General features: G+C 40.3%; 2 protein-coding genes across 8 annotated transcripts in view; one reads left to right on the top strand and one right to left on the bottom strand.

Annotated features, from left to right (window-relative positions):
- Positions 1 to 5,908, bottom strand: part of LOC108141413 — a 38,149-nt gene extending 32,241 nt beyond the window's left edge. For 5 of the 6 annotated variants that reach the window (XM_017264779.2, XM_017264777.2, XM_017264780.2 and 2 more), the window contains exons 1-3: positions 5,497 to 5,907; positions 2,152 to 2,777; positions 1,568 to 2,090 (exon numbers count right to left, since the gene is read on the bottom strand). In XM_017264779.2, the coding sequence (XP_017120268.1) occupies positions 1,568 to 2,090; positions 2,152 to 2,777; positions 5,497 to 5,575 (1,228 nt within the window). In that variant the 5' untranslated portion in view covers positions 5,576 to 5,907. Of the gene's footprint in view, positions 1 to 1,567; positions 2,091 to 2,151; positions 2,778 to 5,496 lie in introns of all 6 variants that reach the window. The other variant, XM_017264783.2, reaches the window with a different exon arrangement.
- Positions 5,909 to 10,766: 4,858 nt separating this feature from the next.
- LOC108141378 (PTB domain-containing adapter protein ced-6) lies at positions 10,767 to 18,235 on the top strand. Of its 2 annotated transcripts, none has more exons than XM_017264714.2 (7): positions 10,767 to 11,137; positions 14,915 to 15,230; positions 16,063 to 16,499; positions 16,579 to 16,820; positions 16,879 to 17,295; positions 17,364 to 17,494; positions 17,558 to 18,235. In XM_017264714.2, the coding sequence occupies exons 2-7, from the start codon at positions 14,952 to 14,954 to the stop codon at positions 17,615 to 17,617; spliced, it is 1,566 nt and encodes a 521-aa protein (XP_017120203.1). In that variant the 5' UTR covers positions 10,767 to 11,137; positions 14,915 to 14,951; the 3' UTR covers positions 17,618 to 18,235. The 2 variants fall into 2 exon arrangements, with proteins under 2 accessions (XP_017120203.1, XP_017120204.1); XM_017264715.2 differs by lacking the exon at positions 10,767 to 11,137 and adding an exon at positions 11,482 to 11,619.
- Positions 18,236 to 18,239: the final 4 nt, after the last annotated feature.

The raw sequence follows: 18,239 nt of genomic DNA, 5'->3' as shown, positions 1-18,239 counted from the left end.
ATTTTAAATTCAGAGCTGGCAAAAGTTTTATCAATAAAATGCAAGCGGGCAAAGTCGTCTGTTTGCTGATTTTTTGTTTTTTTTTTGGCCCCTTTGCTTTAGCATTTGTTTAACTGCAAATCAGATAGAGATCTTCCAAATGTCTGCATTCAATACACATATGCACACTTGGTGTGGCGGTCCGCAATTGAAACATCAGCAATACTTGAGCTGTGCAATATGTCGAGAACTCAACAGCTCAACAGCTCAACACCCCCACAGAACGAGATGTTGCCTTTGGCCATAACTCGAATCGGGCTTAAAAATCACTTAGACACTTCTCGCATCGCTTTTGGCCTGTCAGCAGAATTGGCGGCCAAGACGACACTCATGTATCGAGTGCAATAATCATCACCGGCTTCCCCTCGAATTTCTCGAATTCTCGAATTCTCGAATTTTTCTGTGGACCTCAGCACATTGCCCGTTTCCCAGGGCGTTGCTCGCCCATCGTTTTCGAGTTGTCAACTTGGCTAATCTGCACTTGGATCTCGAAGGAATTGCCTGAACATTTATTAAGCTCTGCCAAAATGCGTGGGCAGGGTCATGGAAAAGTTGAAAAGGCTAAAATTATAGCTAATTGGAGGGGTGAGTGGTAGAAAATACAATTTCAAGGTCTGTAGGGATGACGATAAAGAGTCTAGGTCTTAAAAAAAGAATTTCAAGGTACTTAAATATATTTTCCAAGACATATATGTTTAATATAAACAAATGGGAACCATGGTTTTCTATATATATAAACATTTAGTAGTAAATAAATAACCAAGAAAGATTTTTTATAAAAGCCTAACACTGTTTTAAATTCATCATATGTTATGATTTTGTTTTATAAAAAGATTTGTGCTAAGAAACTTAAAGAATTTTCAAAAACAACCAAATAATTCCTTAAGCTCAGTTGCAACTTTCAATTGGCTCCAATTGGGATCATTGAAAGTCTTGAGCACTTTACGCCCAAACGAATTGATTTGTTTTCAATTTTTTTGTGTTCTTTAGGAAATCATTGAGCCGCTTGCCACTTGCCGAGGCACGGGAAAACTTTCTGATAACTCGTAACTTGTTACTCAGCACACACAGCGCTAATGAAGACGGCACACATACAAACGCCCCGCGTTGTATTCTGTTTATTTTGCCCGGGCCAAGAGCAAAACACCGGACACCAGGGAGTAGCAGACTGATTCGGGTGTGAAAATCAATGGCATTCACAGCTGAGTGCAGCTGAAACCCCGAGGGGGCGGTCAAGACGCTGCTCGATTTAATTGAATAATTGTTAGGCAAGCCACGTTCGCCAAAATTCCTGGCAAATCAGCGAAAATTTCGAAACTAAACAGAAATAGAAGGAAAAGCCCCCAAAACAGGCAGCATAGAGAGCAGATTCAAAGGCTGGCGAATCTTCCGCCCAGGAGACTGCGTCAGGCTTTGTTTTGCCGGTCCCGATGCAAATGCACCTGCAGCAGCAACACCTGCTGAAAACCCCGCTAGCAATTTATGCGCCGCATTTGAAATTCGGTGATACCAAATCCTCGAGACTTACCGTTCCCAAGTGGCACATTTGTTTGCGTTGTTGTCGATTGTTGCTGCTGCTGCTGCTGCTGCTGCTCGGTTGTCACCGCGTTGCACAATTTATTTGATGTTGTCGTTGTCGCTGGAGCTGCTGCTGCTGTTGCTGTTGTTGCCGTTGTGGTTGTCGTTGCCTCTAGCTTGCTGCCTCCGTTAATGGCCAAAGTGGTGGCACTTTTTCCCAGCCTCAGTATGGTGGTGGCCGTCGATGATGTGGCCGATATTGCTCCACCGTTGGTGGCTGTTGTTGCTGCCGCCGCCTTGAGCTTGTGCAGCGCTCCTGCCACGCCCTTGGCCGCCTTCGAGGTGCGTGTCACACTTAGAATACTATTGCCATTTGGCGGCGAAGTGGCCATGGAAGTGTTGCTTGCAACGGACGTGGCCGAGGAGTTGCGTATGACCAGTATGGATTGGGACTTCTCCAGACGCTTCAGCGTTTGCAAAACAAAGGGCGACTTGGTGTCGCAGTTGCTCTCAGAGCTGAGGCTGCGAGAGGCCTGTAAAATGTAGTTTATAGAGTCAGTAATATACACAATCAATAGATTAATATGCTCTTACATGTTTTAGCATAAAGGGCCGCTCCACCAGCTTGGTTTGCGTGGCATTCGCCAGCTTGGAACGCTCCTGGGCCTTTAAAACGCTCTCCAACTGACTGGCATTGATGGGCGTTTGCAGAAGGATCGTGTTGCTGCTGGCCTCCTTGTTGTTGCCGCTGGCCACAATGGAAATGGTGGAGTTGCTGCTGCTACTGTTGCTGCTGCTGCTGGCACTCGAGCTCTGTACAATGGTTTTTCTGGCCACCGTTGTGGCTGTGGGCAGTTGATTGAGCGTGATGGCTGTGGACGAGTGGCTCTTCTCCTGCTGCTGCTGCTGCTGCTGCTGCTGCTGTTCATTGAGCAGGCTAAGTATGTCCTGTTTGTTCTGGATGATAATCTGGCCATTCTCGTTGCGTGTACCGCGCAGCAGGATAATGTTGCTGCCGTTCGTTGACTGATGTTGCTGCTGCTGCTGCTGCTGCTGGTGCTGCTGCTTCTGCTGTTGCATGGCCCCGATCTTGAGCTTGGCCGCTCGCAGAGTCGTCGTTGTACTGGTTGCTGCTGTTGGCTTCGCTGATTTAGCTTCATTGCTGCTTAGCTTGCCGCTGCTCTTCGATCGGATTAGGACATTTTTGGAATTGATTTGGCCTAAGAAATAGAAAATGAAACCAGAGTTAAGTTAATACAATATCCTTGGGTAGATCTATTTTGGAATTATATAAGTAAAATTTTAAGAACTCAGCTCCCCTGATTTTCAATGAACCAACGATTATAGGCTAAATAAAGTCCTCAAAAGAGTAGGTAATATTAAGCCTTAAAAAATATCCCCCTTCTTATTTTGTTTTAAGTCTGATCTAAAAGCATAACACCTTTTGTTTGATTTAAGTGACTTTTGAAACGTTTTGTTCTCGGTTTCTAGACCACATTCTTGAATTGAGCAATTTACTGTGGCCCCAAAAAGCCGATAGCCCCATTGTATGCAGATTCAATGGAAACTTCATGAGCGGCACAAGATTTATGACTCCATCTCGATCGAGTGCCGAAAGCTTTGCATTAGAAGCGCATGTGACAGAACAGGAGGCGTGGTTCTATTGTTGCACTTTCCCAGGGCCCCCCAAAAAAAAAAGAAAAAGGGCCGTCGAGCATTACGTATACGCGGCGTATGCCTAGAGCGGTCAGTGGCTCGGACACTCTATTTTGTTGGCCAACAATTGGGGAGGATGGGGGGCAGCCAAACGCTAAATCAAGCGAAAGACGACATGTTTATGGCAGGGACGAAGGACTACTTAGCCGAGGGACCCCGGCACAAAACGCAATAAAAGTGCAACAAACAAACAGCGAGTTTCCAGCCAAGAAAGGAGGAGAAAGTAATGGGGGTAGGTATTTAAGGGCTGAGGCAAAGAGGGTCGTCTCTGCCCTGCATGCGTTGCCAAATATAGACTCTCAAGGCTGAAGGCGACACGGAACGTAAAGTGCGCGCCGGAAACATTTCAAAATGTAGCCTAAACACTTGTCCGGCTCCCCAGCTTTTCCACCCCTCCCCTGAATTTTCCAACCCCTCCTTCCCGCTCCTCTGGCTTTCCACACCCCCAAAAGCATGTGTGTTTGTTTTCGCAAAAACGTGCGGGTCATAATTAGCCGTTGACGCCGCCTTCAGCTGGCTGCCTTTGGGGGAAAAGCGGAAAAGTGGAAAAGCGGGCCGGGGAAAGCGCCACATGCGACCATCTGACCCCAAGTGGACAAGTGTCTGCGTGACCCCCCTTCGCCAGTTTTCGAGTGTCTGTGCGAAAAGGTCGCCTGCCGCCAGGCAAAATAAACCGCCTGAATCGGACCAGGATCGGAATAGAATAGGTGGGGCTACGTCAGTTTGGCTGGCCATCCATTCGGGGGCACATACTTCATTGTAATGTATGGCGGAGCAGCCACAACAACCCAGAGATTCGGGGATCAGGGAGCCCCGTAACACATAAAACACTCTTGGCTGAAGCTTCGCATATTTTTGCGTTTGTCGCGGCTTTTGATGTGCAACGACCATGCACAGTGGATAATATCCAATTTTGTCACGAATCAAAAATAAAGTAAGGGGGTTTTAATCAAGTAAAAAATATATATATATAGTGTTATAAACAAATGGATTATTATTTAAAATCTGATATTGTTGGTTATATTTTTAGTTGGCAAAATAGGAAAATCATTTTATTTTAACTTTAACTTTAAATGTCTTTCTTAATATATTTTTTTGAAGTACCTAACATCTATCTTGTTCTTTGTAATTTACTTATAATAAAAACATTTTTTTTTTAATATTTTTTAAAAAGTTTATAGCTATTGGCAGTAAATATTGGTCAACAAATTTTCTGTATTTTGTCCCACTGTGCTGAACCACGTGCTTTACACTATTTGCTGAGCAGAGTGCTAGGGGGTTAGAAAAGTTTCTGGGTAGCTGGACAAATTGCAAGTCTATTGAATTTTTATTAGAAGCATAAATCAAAAGAACGTTAGATATGCCAGCTGGGGAAGGAGTTCGATAAATATGTCAATAGATTCTACACATAGATTGCTGCCAAAGAGTTAAGAAAGAGGGTTAAATCAAAGATGAGTAAACCACATAATTTTCAAGAACTTCAGATTGTGATTGTGTCAACTAGCGTAAATAACTTTTGATAGGGTTTATCATTTTATGGTTGGGTCGTTTAATTTGTCTCGGCTGATTGTTTCCGTTATTTTTTCAAAATATTTTTAGAAAATCCTGAAATATGCTGCACCTCTAGGAATTTTTTTAATCAATTTGGGATCTTTTTAATTAGTTTATTAAAGCAATTAAAACGTGAACTCGAATAAATAAAGAAGTCTGCTTATTATGAATTTTTTTGTTAAAAATGTTTTACTTTTTCTTAAATAAGCTATGCAAAATATAAGAAGTTAAAGGTTTATTTATTCTAAGACAGAGATTCAAGTCCCCCGGGTCTTGTGGCCAGAGTTGCCGTATCGTGAGGAGATCTAGACAACAGCTGATTGTGTCTATAGGAATTTTCCAATTAATGTTCCTTTTTTTTGAAACCATTTTATAACTGCAAAGTGACGAAAAATTATTGAGATTTAAGCAATACTAAGAAAGTCGAAATCGGTGACAAAGGCCACCAGTGGGTTAATGGCCCCAAGAAACCCCCAAACAACGTGAAAACAAAACGCAACGCAAAGCGAAACACAACAAAACAAAAACTAATTGGAAAACCAATATGCGAGGTAATCGGGGAATTTGCAATCGAGGAGAGAACGGCTAGTAGGTCGAAAATCGGGAGATACTGGGCTATATATGTATATTAGTATATAGAGGGGGAAAAGAGGGGAGTTGGGGATTACTTACTTTGAAGTTTTAGTGTGGAAGATGTAGAACTAGAAGAAGAAGACGAAGCGCTGGTGGAAATATCGGGCACATTTTCCATGTGCGAAGCTTTAGCATCCAATTTTCTTTGGCGAATTGGCACATTTATTTGTTTTATTTTATTGAGAATGCATTTCCATTTTTGCACACCAGCTCACACACACACACACACGGGCACGGGAATCGCAGAACTCTGGGATATCGAAAAAAAGGTAAACAAAACTTTTTCTCTGACTCCGTGTGCGAAATCCGTAGAGTCCTCCGGCGGAATTCGATGTGTCCCAACTGGCCGGTGCATTAAATGCAATAAATAATCAATAATATCACCGTTTCACACACGAAATTATTAAACAAAAACCATAGCGAAAATATTTTGAGTTAGTGTTGGGTTATTCGTGGGACTTGTAGGTTTTACAGCACTCCTGGCTATCGATACATAAATCGATAAATGGAGATGCCAACTTTCTTGTGAGATTTGTTATCGCGTTGCCGCCAGATTCAAAACGTATTTTGAAAATGTATTTCAATTTTGTGTTACAATCATTTAAAACATTTAGCTAGTTAAATGATTGAGGGCAACAGAATTTCAAAAGAAAAATTTAAGTTACGATCTCAACTTTTTTAAGTTTAGCTCGTAATATTTAAAACAAAGTTATAGTTTCTATATGTATGTATGATTTTCTTTAGCTTATTTGTTATATTGAATTATAAAATATTTGTTATTTTACAAGTTTACCCCTTTAATTTTTATTTATTTTTTATTTAACAAATTAAGTCTAGTAAAATAATTACATGGTGGGACGGGCGCTGAGTCCTCTTAAATAATTGTATACATAACTTTTGCTTAGCGCTTTACATTTAAAGTAAATATTTCACTCGTTTTATATATTTACGTTTTAAATGCAGTTTAATTACATTTTAAAAACATTTTACAACAATTTTGACTCGTAAGTACAACTTAAAATTGTTTATAGCTTTGTTGCGTGCGCAAATGAATTAAAGTTTAATGTGGTTGTTGTTGTATTTCTGTATCATATGAATCTGTTAATATTTAAATTTATATTTTAAGAGTCAGCCCTTTAAATGCAATTTCCTTGATAGACGCTGACTTTTGCATCTTGTCTAGGTTTTTTTCTGTCCCTCGTTTAAATGTACTTGTTTTATTTGAACCCTACGCTAACTTGAGCAAATAAATTTTATAATTTCATGCTTAAAAAAAATGTATTTAAATTTTAGTAATGGTTTAATAGGTTTGTTTATGGGAGATATATTTTATCTGTTATGTTATCAACATAAATAGTATCAGCCCTTGCCTGCCCCTATTTATTTTGATTGTAAACGACTTTCGCCGAACTTTCCTTTGATTTTTCCAGCCGCCGAGCCCCGCGGTTTTCCGCCCCCTCAAAAACCAGCCCTGCCCCTTCCCCTCCCGCGGCCAGCGGAAGTCTCGGGCTCTATCAAAATCAACGGGCGGCGACTGAAGCGAACACAGAATAATTGCTATAGCTGTGTGCCAGTGCCAGTGCCAGTCAGTGCCAGTTCGAAATCGACGACAACATCAGCAACAAGCATTGCAACAACAGCAGCAACACGTTGATAAGTCCGCTGTATTGCCGCTGGCTTGTTATTTTATTGTCGCTTTTGTGGCACATTGAAAATAATACACAAAATAATTGAATTACTCGAAATGTGTGCTTGCCCGTATGCGTGAGATTTGCGTTTGTGTTTCGTGTTTTTATTGGGGGCGTTCAGGGCCCGCTGATAAGCACTGATCAACAGCTAAACGAGATAAGCGCTGCTCATTTGCATGCACAGGGGAAGTCCCCTAAGATGAACTCTCTGACTCACAAAATATTGCCGTTTTGGATGAGAAAATTAACTACAGTTCACCTTTAGATTGTCTTCTAAGAAAGCTTTAACTAAGTGATAGTTATTGTACATTTGTTAAGATAACTAATGACACTAATGTTTTTTAAGAAACATAAATAATCATCGTAACTTGTTAGAATTCATTTCGAGTCCAATAAACTACTTCTACAGTCAAACCTTCTTAAATTAAACAATTAATTGCCAAAAAAAATGTTCAGAGGTGCCCAAAAATTAATTTGAATTTGACACTCTTTTCGACGGAAGTAAAATCTTGAGTGTTAATAAAACTAAATTAATTTTAATTACAAACACATACATATGTATGCTAAGGTCTTACGCTAAGTTGGAGTATCACTGTATTCAATTAAAAAAGGCTTGTGCTATAATATTGCTATAAAGGTATAGCTATAAAGATTAAATGGGGAATTCATTTTAAACTGTACATATTGTCAATTAAATATAAAACATTATTTTTAACAAATACGATGCTATAAAATGGTTAGTTTATAGGTCAAGGATTTGAAAACATATTTTTTTAAATTGTAGGAATTCTGATAAATTTCTCCGAATTTTTACAGAAATGTTTCTCTGCTCTACGACATGTGATAAGGAGCGAGTGGTAAAAACGTGACTCTCGGTTGGGCGGGCATCGGCACGTAAATTATGCTGATGACACCGGCTCCGCACCCAGGCTTTAGTTTAAAACGCTCAAAACTCAAAGTATACATAAGTCCAAACGATTGCGCTTGAAAAATACCAGCACGTTCCTACGAGCTGCAAAGCAACAAGAATAACTGGCCTCGGCTGCCATTTGATCGCTGCACACAAATATTTACAATACCATTTAATGACATTTTGCCTTATAAAACAATGAGTAAAAAAAATGTTTTCTGGTTTCATGCATTTTATTTGGTTAATTGGGCCTTTGAACTCTATTGCGACGATGATGATGATGAAAACGACGCCAAGATAAAGTCATGTGCGACGAAACTTGATTTAAGACAAAGGCTCCGCAGCCCCCTCAGATCTGCCCCTCGCCAAACATCCGCTGTCAACGCCCCTTTGCGACGATAACAATTTTGAAGAGACTCCAATCAAATTGCAATTGTGAATTTTTAAAGGCCATTATTATTACTTGCAAATAAGGGGGCGTTCACACTCCCCCACAATAAATGCATGAATAATGTTAATAATTGCTAGGATAGCTTGATATTCTGTTTGTTTGGTCAACAAGAATCACATAATCATATAATCGATAGAGTATATAAGCTAAGCACTCAAGATTTCTGGGGAACCCCTATAACTCAGATCCAAACAACCTTACCTTTCTCTTCGTGTAAGTGTGCACTGGTCACCCTGTTGCTCCCCAGGAAAAATCTCTCAATGAAAAACCATTCGGAGTTTTCCTTTTGGCCGGCGGAAGGGAAACTGGTAATAAAGTTGCAGCAGGAGAGAAAATGCCAATAATTGCTGCAATATTTGCTGTCAGCGACGCAGTGAGCGGCCTCTAACTGTAAATGGCCAATATTGAGCGGGAGAGGAAAGCCAAAACAGGAGCTTTAAAGTAAGTTGGAGAGATAAAGTTGAAGAAAGAGATTGCGGTGACTGAGAGCGGGTGTGGGAAACAGTGGCTTATATGTAGATGGCAACGATACGACAAGGAGAGCACAGTGGGCAAAAAAAAACACTGCCAGCGGACAGGAGTATTCAACCACAATTTAAACTCAGTTTAAGCTTCAGCGCTAGGGCTGAACTTAGCCTTGGTCATAAGGTTTGTTTGAATTAAAAATACAACTTTGGCTATTAAAAATCGAATGAGAAACATAACATTTACAAAAGGTTGTCAGGTTGACTTAAGGATATTGAAAAAAAAATACCATTTGTTCTGGCTGATTAGGAACGCTAAATCGATAAAGCGAAATAATAAGTTTGCTGCTTTTCTTTTCTACCGTATCAGCAGGTTTAAGCACTAAGCCATATATATCAGCTACCTAAAAACCGAATATCCATTTAATCCCAAGTACCAGAAACTATTAAGGAATTTAAGCTTTCACGCCAATTTAATTTGCCAAATACCTTGTCCATTCCACGGTGACTGCATCCAAAGTTAAACTCCAATTGCAGTTGCCCCACACTTACACACATATGTCTCCTCACGCACACTCCTTTATGTTAAGCCGGTTTTTTTGATGGTGGACATGAAGGGGATGTGGCGGGGGAAGGGACCACAGTCAAAATGTGGCAAAATGGAAAAGGAAAATGAGTACTGGAAAAATGCAAGGCATGCAACAAAACAATAGCAACGCCACGACAGCAGCAACAACAACGACGGAGAAACAAATGACGCCAACAATAATCAAAATCCTGGTACATTATTATACGCTCGACTTGAGGAACCAGTTTTATTGCAATTTGTATTTGAAGCGGCCAAACAGCACCAGAAATTACGTATCACGAAAATAAATATATTTTTCTCGCAGCTGCTGCTTCTTCCTCCCCGTCTTTTGCGGCTAATAACAAAAACAACAGCAACGTTATGTCTTTGTTTTTACGTCAGGCCGAGATTACAAACACACACAGACCCAAACCAGGTTACATCTGTGTGTGTAGGCGCGCTTACTCCACCTGTTGTTGTAATTTTAATTGGCCAAAAGCATTTCGGTGGAATCTCGAGACATTGCCGTATGTTCTGGCAACTGTGGAAAAATCACTTTTCTGGCAAAATGTAAAACAATTGAAAAGCAACAGGTAAACAAGCAGAAATACTCACACGCACACAGTCGTATTGCTAAGCTAGACATATGGTTGTATGGGAGTGTGGCTCCAACCGCAAAAGAGAAAACTATAGTCGATTACCTACGCTGGAAATGTTCGGTCTTTTGAGTGCTTGCGTTGTTTTAAAGTGCAGTTGCCCTTGGTTGATGGTACAAAATCTTTTTTAAAAAGTTATTAAATTATCTAATATATGACTTTATATTGTTATAATATACTGAACCATCGATCTTTAGATCCTTATTATTTTAAAGATTCGGATTTCCGAAAATGATGTTGAAACAAAATATATCTTTAAATAGACAATTTGTTTTGATTTTGTTATATGGTTAATTACGTTTATAACGCTCAAAAGATTACTGATTAGTTTTTTATAGATCATGTCTTCCTTATTGACAATAGTGTTGTAGATACAGATCGAATCAGCTGATGATTCACTTCGAGTAGAGGCATACCTGCTTCGCCCTGGCCGACCACCTGTTCCATAACTTGTTTTACATCTGTAGTCTCTCTCTCTATTTCCGAAGTGCATCCAAACCGAAGAGCAGGGCGCGAGCCGATCCGAGTCCGACTGCGCAGCTGGAAGAACCGTGTTTTGGTCTGGCCACACAGTCGCTAGTCAGTCAGTTTGTTGGAGGGTGATCGGTTAATCGAAGTAGCGGACCGTGTAGGTGCAGAGGATATTCCCCATAGCACTGTTGTTGTTGTAGTTGCTGTCGCTGGCCGTTGTTGTTTTGCTGCTGCTGTGTTATCGTGTAAATTTGCGCAGTTCAGCCTGGAAAGAGAGAGAGCGGAAAATCGTTGTTTTTGAAAATCTCCCAACCCTACCAGCATCCCGCCACTGTTGTTGTTATAGTGATTTTCGCCTCGCGTGTAACTAAAAAAAAGAAGTAATACAATCAGTTGCACTAATTTCTTCAATCAACGGACAAGGCGAGCATAACGAGTGAAACTAGCGAAAATTGTTTGGCAGACAGCAAAAGTAAGTGAGCGATTAACTAAAGCCAAAGTCGCGCTTTAAAACGTCATTTTCTGCAGAGTCATTAACGAAAGGCAGGTCAAGAGAGAGATACAGAGGGAGAGAAATGAGTGGGTGGAATGGAATATGAGAGAGAGAAAGAGAGAGCCAGAGATCAAGACAAAGTCTTTGTTTAATTTTAATGGTACTTGAAAAAATTAAAATTACAAATCACCATTACTCTCTTGCTCTAGTCTTTGCAATTGTTTATCTCTCTCGCGGTTGCTCTCTCTTTCTCCCGCTCTGCCAAGTGAATTAAATGAAACGAAGCGTCTTGAAAAAGTTGGAGCCCAGCTTTATTGTTGTGCTATTTCGTTTCTGTCTCCCGTCGCGTTCGTTTGTGTTTGGCGCCGTGGCGCTCCAGAAATAGCGGTGAATCGTTGCGCCTGTGCCTGCTCCACCTTCGCCAGCTCCAGCTCCACCTCCATCTCCTTCCACTTGTAACGGTATGCGTGCGTGCAGAAAAGAAAAAGGAGATGAAGAAAGCCAAAAGCAAAAGTGCTCAAAAAGCAATTACAATAACCACAGAAATTAATGCTTTGTGTGCCAGTGTGCCTAATGGAATCTCATGTTGTGTTTATTTCGTCTTGTAAAATCGTACACAGAAAAAGAATTGATGTGATTTTGTTAAAGTACAAACATTAGTGATCTTTACACAAAAACGTTTCATGTTATTGGCACCGAAGGAGGTCAACAAATTGTCGAAAAACGTTAAAATTTAAAAACGTTTTTAGTTATTTGAACATTTTAATTTAGATATAGCTAAAACCCATTGGACAGCGATAGAATGTGAACTCGGTTTTATATTGCCAAAATGCCACAACTTTCGTAAACAAATCCACCACTTATTTCTCTACTCACACATCAGATTGTAAAGCATTAAGCATTGGCATTAATGTAAAGCTTGTTTTCTTTCTGTGTACACTTAGAGAAACAGTCACGCACAATGGCAAATAAGCACGCAAGGTCCGCGTGTCCCAGCTTCTCAGAGTCGGCTTCTGCTAATTATGAAAGTTGAAAAAACCACCGACGCTTTATTTGTTTGTTTTTGTTAGCCTTGTGCAATGCCTTCTGTTGGCCAAACACCTGTTGAATGCCGCCATAAAAAAAAAAGACCGCAAAACGGCAAAGAAAGTGCCCGGCCAGCATGAAAAGAAAATGCCCGTAAACACATGGCAACATAAAGCCATAAAACAAATTTCAGAAAACACATAGTCAGCAAAGAGAGTGGAAATGGATGAGCGAAAATGGTTCACAATAATTTCACAGTCAGTGCGCAGGCCCAATTGAATTTGAATTTCGAGTTCCCTGCCCCTTTTCCGCCCCCTTTCGTCCACATTTTCTTACCGCATTTGCATATCAGATGTGTACTTTACGACTTTGTCTAATCGCACTCGCTGGCAATCTCAGTAATTAGTGCTGTCAGCTTGTCTGTTTCCTAGCCAAATCTTGTACATTTTGGTCAGTCGTAAAATGCACTATTTATGACGGAGCAGGTGTTGAATACTCAAAAAAACGTATGGGTCTATAGCAATTTGGCTTTAAAAATCAATATTATTGTTACTGGTTTACAGTTTTCGATATTTTTAAACTATTTTTACCTACATTTCATGTATTAAACAAATAATATGCAAATCTATGTTAAGCCTAACATATAACATCCCAAATAAAAAAACAATTAATACAAACTTTGAAATTGTATTAACTTTATAATGGAAAAGGGGAAGTCTTCCCTATTCAAAGAAATACAGTTTTGTTTACATCTTAAGTTATATGAAACTCTAGTTTGAGATAAGTACAAATTCCCATATCTAAAATTCTGAGAAAACACTCCATTATCTGCACAATTTCTGTAAAGCGGCAGCCCTAGAGAAATAGTGTCAAGTTGCTCTCGTCCGCTAATATCAATTTAGACGACATATAGCCCGATCTGGCACGCAGTCTGCATTCCAAACGATGCGGGATGGGTTGCGGAGGCGGAATCCATAAGTGCGATAAGATGCGGAGAATTACTTCCGCGACTAGGCTTTATTTTGTTAGTTTTGTGTATACGTGCGGAGGTACTGTGACTTGTACGGCGTACATAAACATATGCATATCTGCGGTTTAGTTGTCGACATTATCTTTTGTTCGTCGTTTGAAAAACGTGTGTAGTTGTTGGGGTAATTGCGCACAATTGCCGGTGGAATAGGGTGTTTCGGGTCTTTGTTTTTTTAGCTACGAAACCCAAGCGTTGTGCTATTTTCGAATTTTGTATTTTATAACCCGGGCTGTCGTCATCGGCGTCGCTTGCCGCTTTTGGCCAATTTAGCTTTCGCTTTTGTGCGATTGCCTAACGAAACCCCCATTCCCAAACCCCCCATCACACTCCCCTCCTTGTTGACCAACTCCAAAATAAATCAAACTTATAAAACACACACATGCAAACGCGAAACAACGAAAAAGAGAGCCTCAAACACCAGAGCTTCATTAATTTTTTGCAAGATTTTTCTTAATTATGAGACGGCACGAAATGTGAGAATTGCACGAAAGAACTCACAAAAGATCCGTTCGTCACATTATTTCAGTCCACAAGGTGTGACTTTGATCCGATGTGAGCGCAGCTTAGCTTAGCGACTTTGTTCTAATTTCGGTTTATGATTTTTTGTTTTTATTTCTGTGGTTTTTATTTCTGAGAAACTGTTGCCTTATTGTCTTTGCACAATGACGTCTGTTTGAGTGCAATTTTACATCCATACAGTGCGTTTCGTAACTGCCAGAGGCGGGGCTTAAACAAAACTAGCTAACGACAAGATACCAAAGCCTGAAATATTGATAACCAGTACTTTGACGCGCTTTAAAATTTTACAAGCTGTGTGACTCATTGGTTGTTTCATTTACAAATATAGTCATTCTTATTTACTGAGAGAGCGTCGAGTAAACTCATGTGTGATAATAAATTAAATAATTTACAAAGTGAGTCTTCTTTAGGTTTCATTGTGCACATTTTTCTCTGAGGGTGCAAATGGAATTGTGACCCAATAACAACAAAATAGAATTCTTTTTATTTGCCTTAAACACTCAAGTAAATCTACGCTCCAATTTTTTAATCATTTAAAAACTATAAATAGAAAATTATTAATCAAAAATCAAACTTCAGTACTTAATAAAAAGCTTCGCCTCGCTTTGTTATTCGATTTGAGTGATCATTATTATGAGTTGCCAAAATAATTCTCTCAAGGTTGAGTAAAAAGTGAATTCCTAAAATCTCTGTAGTTTTCTACACATATAAAAATATTTTGAAGCTTGATTTTGGAAGATTAAAATTAAATATGAGTTCCAACTGTAAATATACGTTTTTCTTTGTGTAATTCCAAGAGCCACTGTGTGTATATTTTTATAGAAAAATCGAGGTCCAAGTGCACCGATGTCGACAGCTGACGAAGGCAACAGGTTTAAGTCTGTGGTGACGCAGATGCCAATGGGATTGGTTTTCATGGATCCGAATACCCCCTACTTCCCATTCAGGCATTGTATATTCTTTGCTGTCCCTCTCTCTGAACACGATTTGCAATTAGCCAAAAGAATACATTCAGATTCAGTTGGTTGTATAACGATAATTAGCAGTACAGCGGCAGCTGGAATTTGTATGCACATTATATTTTATAATCGAGGGATTTCAGAGGAAAAACCCGGCGACGGGCAAAGTTCAATTCGCAACACATTTGTCAATTCCGACTTCGATTCCCATTCTACTTGCAGCTCCCTTAATCGCTTAAAAACGGCGCCCACAACAACAATGCCTTATCAGCCAGCCAACAGCGGCGGGACGTCTGGCGGAAGCAAGGCGGCGGCCAAAATGGCCCAGCTGAAGTTCTGGAACAAACAGAACAGCAGCAAGCAGCAGCAGCAGGACAAGGACAAGGACAAGGACGCCGCCGACGGGGGCAGCAACATCAGTGGCGGTACCGGCAGCAACAGCAACGGCGATGCCAAAAGCGAGGCGAAGAGCGGCAAGCGCAACTGGCTGCACACGCCGGAGCAGCTCATCAGCGGACACGCGGTCTATCTAGTCAAGGTGAGCAAGTCGAGGGACAGCAACAGCAGCCCACCTGTGACGGCCCCGATCACCGGAATACACTGAGAAAATAAAGCCGTCGAATTTTGTTTTTTTAAGTAGGTTTTTAAAAGTTTTTTTTTGCCTTAATATGTAAAAGGAATCTCTTTTTCACTAAAAACTAGTCTTCATTGCGTATACGCAATATTTTATGAAAGCATTGCGTATACGTACTTTCAATATTTACCTTTTTAATTAAATAATTCGGCACCTTCAAGTGTACATTTAACAAATCGCCATTCTTGTGTGGCGTGATCCATATTTTTGCCTCCAGAGCTCATTGTTAAAACCATTTTTGTTCATGTGTAAAAAGTAAAGCGCTGATCAAAATTATGATATTGTATTTGTGATATCTAAAAGCCACTGACTCATTTATAAGTACACACTTAGAACTACGCATGTTAAACGCATTAGAGATATGAGTTTGTAGATTTCAACATTATTATAAATCGAAAATCTATTTAAAAAAAATGTTATAACCTAGCAACTTAGTAGTTAAGGCAAAACGATTTTACCAATTGACCAACAAACTGCCATTGATCTGTAATTGAATGAAATTCAACAAACAAAATGTAAATTGAAACACATTTTTTTCGGAGAGTAAAAATTATAAGCACCTAGTTACTTTTTACTATAATAGGTAAATTCCTTTTGTTTGCAAAATAAATTACATTATTTTTAAGTGCCCTTCAAGTTGGAATGCAATTAAAATTGAAAGTTTGTTAATACGTTTAGGTGTTGTGAAGATATAAATACAATTTTTCTCACTGTATTCTATGGTTTTCCCTTCCAGTTCTTTGGTAACCTGAGCGTGGACCAGCCCAAGGGCATTGAGGTGGTCAAAGAGGCCATTCGGAAGCTGCAGTTCGCCCAGCAGATGAAGAAGGCGGAAACGGGCACCCAGGAGAAGTTCAAGAAGCTGGAGATCACCATTAGCATCAAGGGCGTGGCCATCCAGGAGCCGCGCACCCACAAGATCCTTCACCAGTTTCCGCTTTACAACATCTCGTATTGTGCGGACGAGAAGGGTGTGAAGAAATTCTTCAGTTTTATTGCCAAGTCGTCGAAGACCCGGGATGGCAGCGATCCGGCGACAAATGGCCATGCGAACGGAAATGGCGATGGCAGTGCCAAAGCGGAGGAGAGCCACGAATGCTTTGTTTTCATTTCAAACAAATTGGCCTCGGATATCACGCTGACAATTGGTCAGGCCTTCGATTTGGCTTACAGGTGGGCTACTTTGCTGTTTTATTTCTGCAATATTTCTGCAATATCATTTAATTAACGCTATCAAATTTTGTAATGTCAGGAAATACATGGAAGGCACTGAGAAGACGAACCTGAGCAAGGCGCAGCAGCAGATTAATCATTTGCAGCAAACCGTGAACGCTTACAAGGAGCGACTGCGCGAAATTTCCGCCAAATTGCCAAAGGCCGAGCTGGATGCCCTGCTCTTCAATATGGGCATCAAGGACGTTCTGGAAGCGCCCGTCACAGAGTTGCCGAATGGAATCGAGGTGGCTACCGAAGCCCTGAGCAACGGCAAGCTGGGTAGACAATTTTTCACTATTTATCCCCGCCAAAGTAACTCAAATGAAATGTATTTCAGACGATGACAAGCTGCTGATTGACACCAATTCCACCACGGCATCGACCCACTCGGCGTCGCCCAGCTCCTTCTTGCCCATAGTCCCGCCGCGGAACAATCTGTCCAGCCAGATTAGCATCGGCGGCAAGAGCAACAGCCAGAAGATGGACGAGCTGTTGCTCAACTCCGATTCCGACAGTGATTTCGATCCGCGAGCGGACGAAATTCAGGACAACGTGAGCAATGGCCGGAATGCTATTAGCAACGATCTGTTTGGCTTTGAGCCGGCCAAGAGCTTTGGCCAGCAGCTGTTTGTTAACAACAACGATCACAAGCTGCAGAATAACAACACGAACAGCAGCTTACTGATCACTAGCAATAATAACAGCATCAACAGCAGTGGCTTCTCCAGCGAGCTGAACATTACGCCGCCATTGTGTACGTTTAAATATTTGTATTTATTGATTGATTGCTTACTTTACTGATTACATGATTTTCCTTTACAGTGGCGCCGCCGCCAAAGATTGCTGCGCCCAGGCGCCTTAACTCGGTGACAACGGGCAACGGCCTGAATGGCAACACAGACCTTTTCGGTTCAGATCCCTTTGAAATGAACAATGGACCAACCATTTTCAATGTGAGTTTTGTTGGACCTCAAATCTCTAGGTTCTTATTATTAACGGCCAAATCACCCATGCAGCAAAATCAACTGAACCTTGATGACTTCTCGCTGGAGAGTTTGGATCCCCTGCGCAAGTAAAGCGGTGCTACCAAGGCCATTTTCACTTTTCAACTTGATTGGAATATTTGGACATCCTTTGGCGGTGTCCCTTGGTTTATCCTTCTACGTTTCTCCGTTTCGCATGCATTCCAATCCAATTGCAATTTGATTTATTTAATGTGTATTATTGTTTATATATTGTATTGTATTTATTATCATTGATTTTTGTCGATTTTATATTGCATATTATGATTTCTACTATTATTATTATAATTATAAATACGATTATTATCTGAGATGGAGATCAAAAGAACACAACAACAACCAATCGCAATGCACTTTGTTTAAACGTATCAATTTGTTGCTGTAGTTAAATAGATTAATTGATTGTCGAGAAAAGCGAAAGAAAACTGTTAACAAGTGATAATGTGAAAAAATGCTAAGCAATGCTAACTAACTGAATGTGAGAAATTTGTATAAAATAATTATAAAGATATAACCGCAAGCAAATGATTAATCGATTATTGTATAGAGCCGGAATACGAGGAGAATGAAAGCAAAATGAACAATATTTAATGTTATCGATGCAATATAGAGAAATATTATTACTATTATTATTGTGTATGTAAAGAATAAAATGTAGTGCCTAAAAGAAAACTCC

Source organism: Drosophila elegans, unplaced genomic scaffold (assembly GCF_018152505.1).
Source record: "Drosophila elegans isolate 14027-0461.03 unplaced genomic scaffold, ASM1815250v1 contig_183, whole genome shotgun sequence".
Classification (NCBI taxonomy): Eukaryota; Metazoa; Arthropoda; class Insecta; order Diptera; family Drosophilidae; genus Drosophila; species Drosophila elegans.
This window is presented reverse-complemented; position numbering and strand designations above follow the sequence as displayed.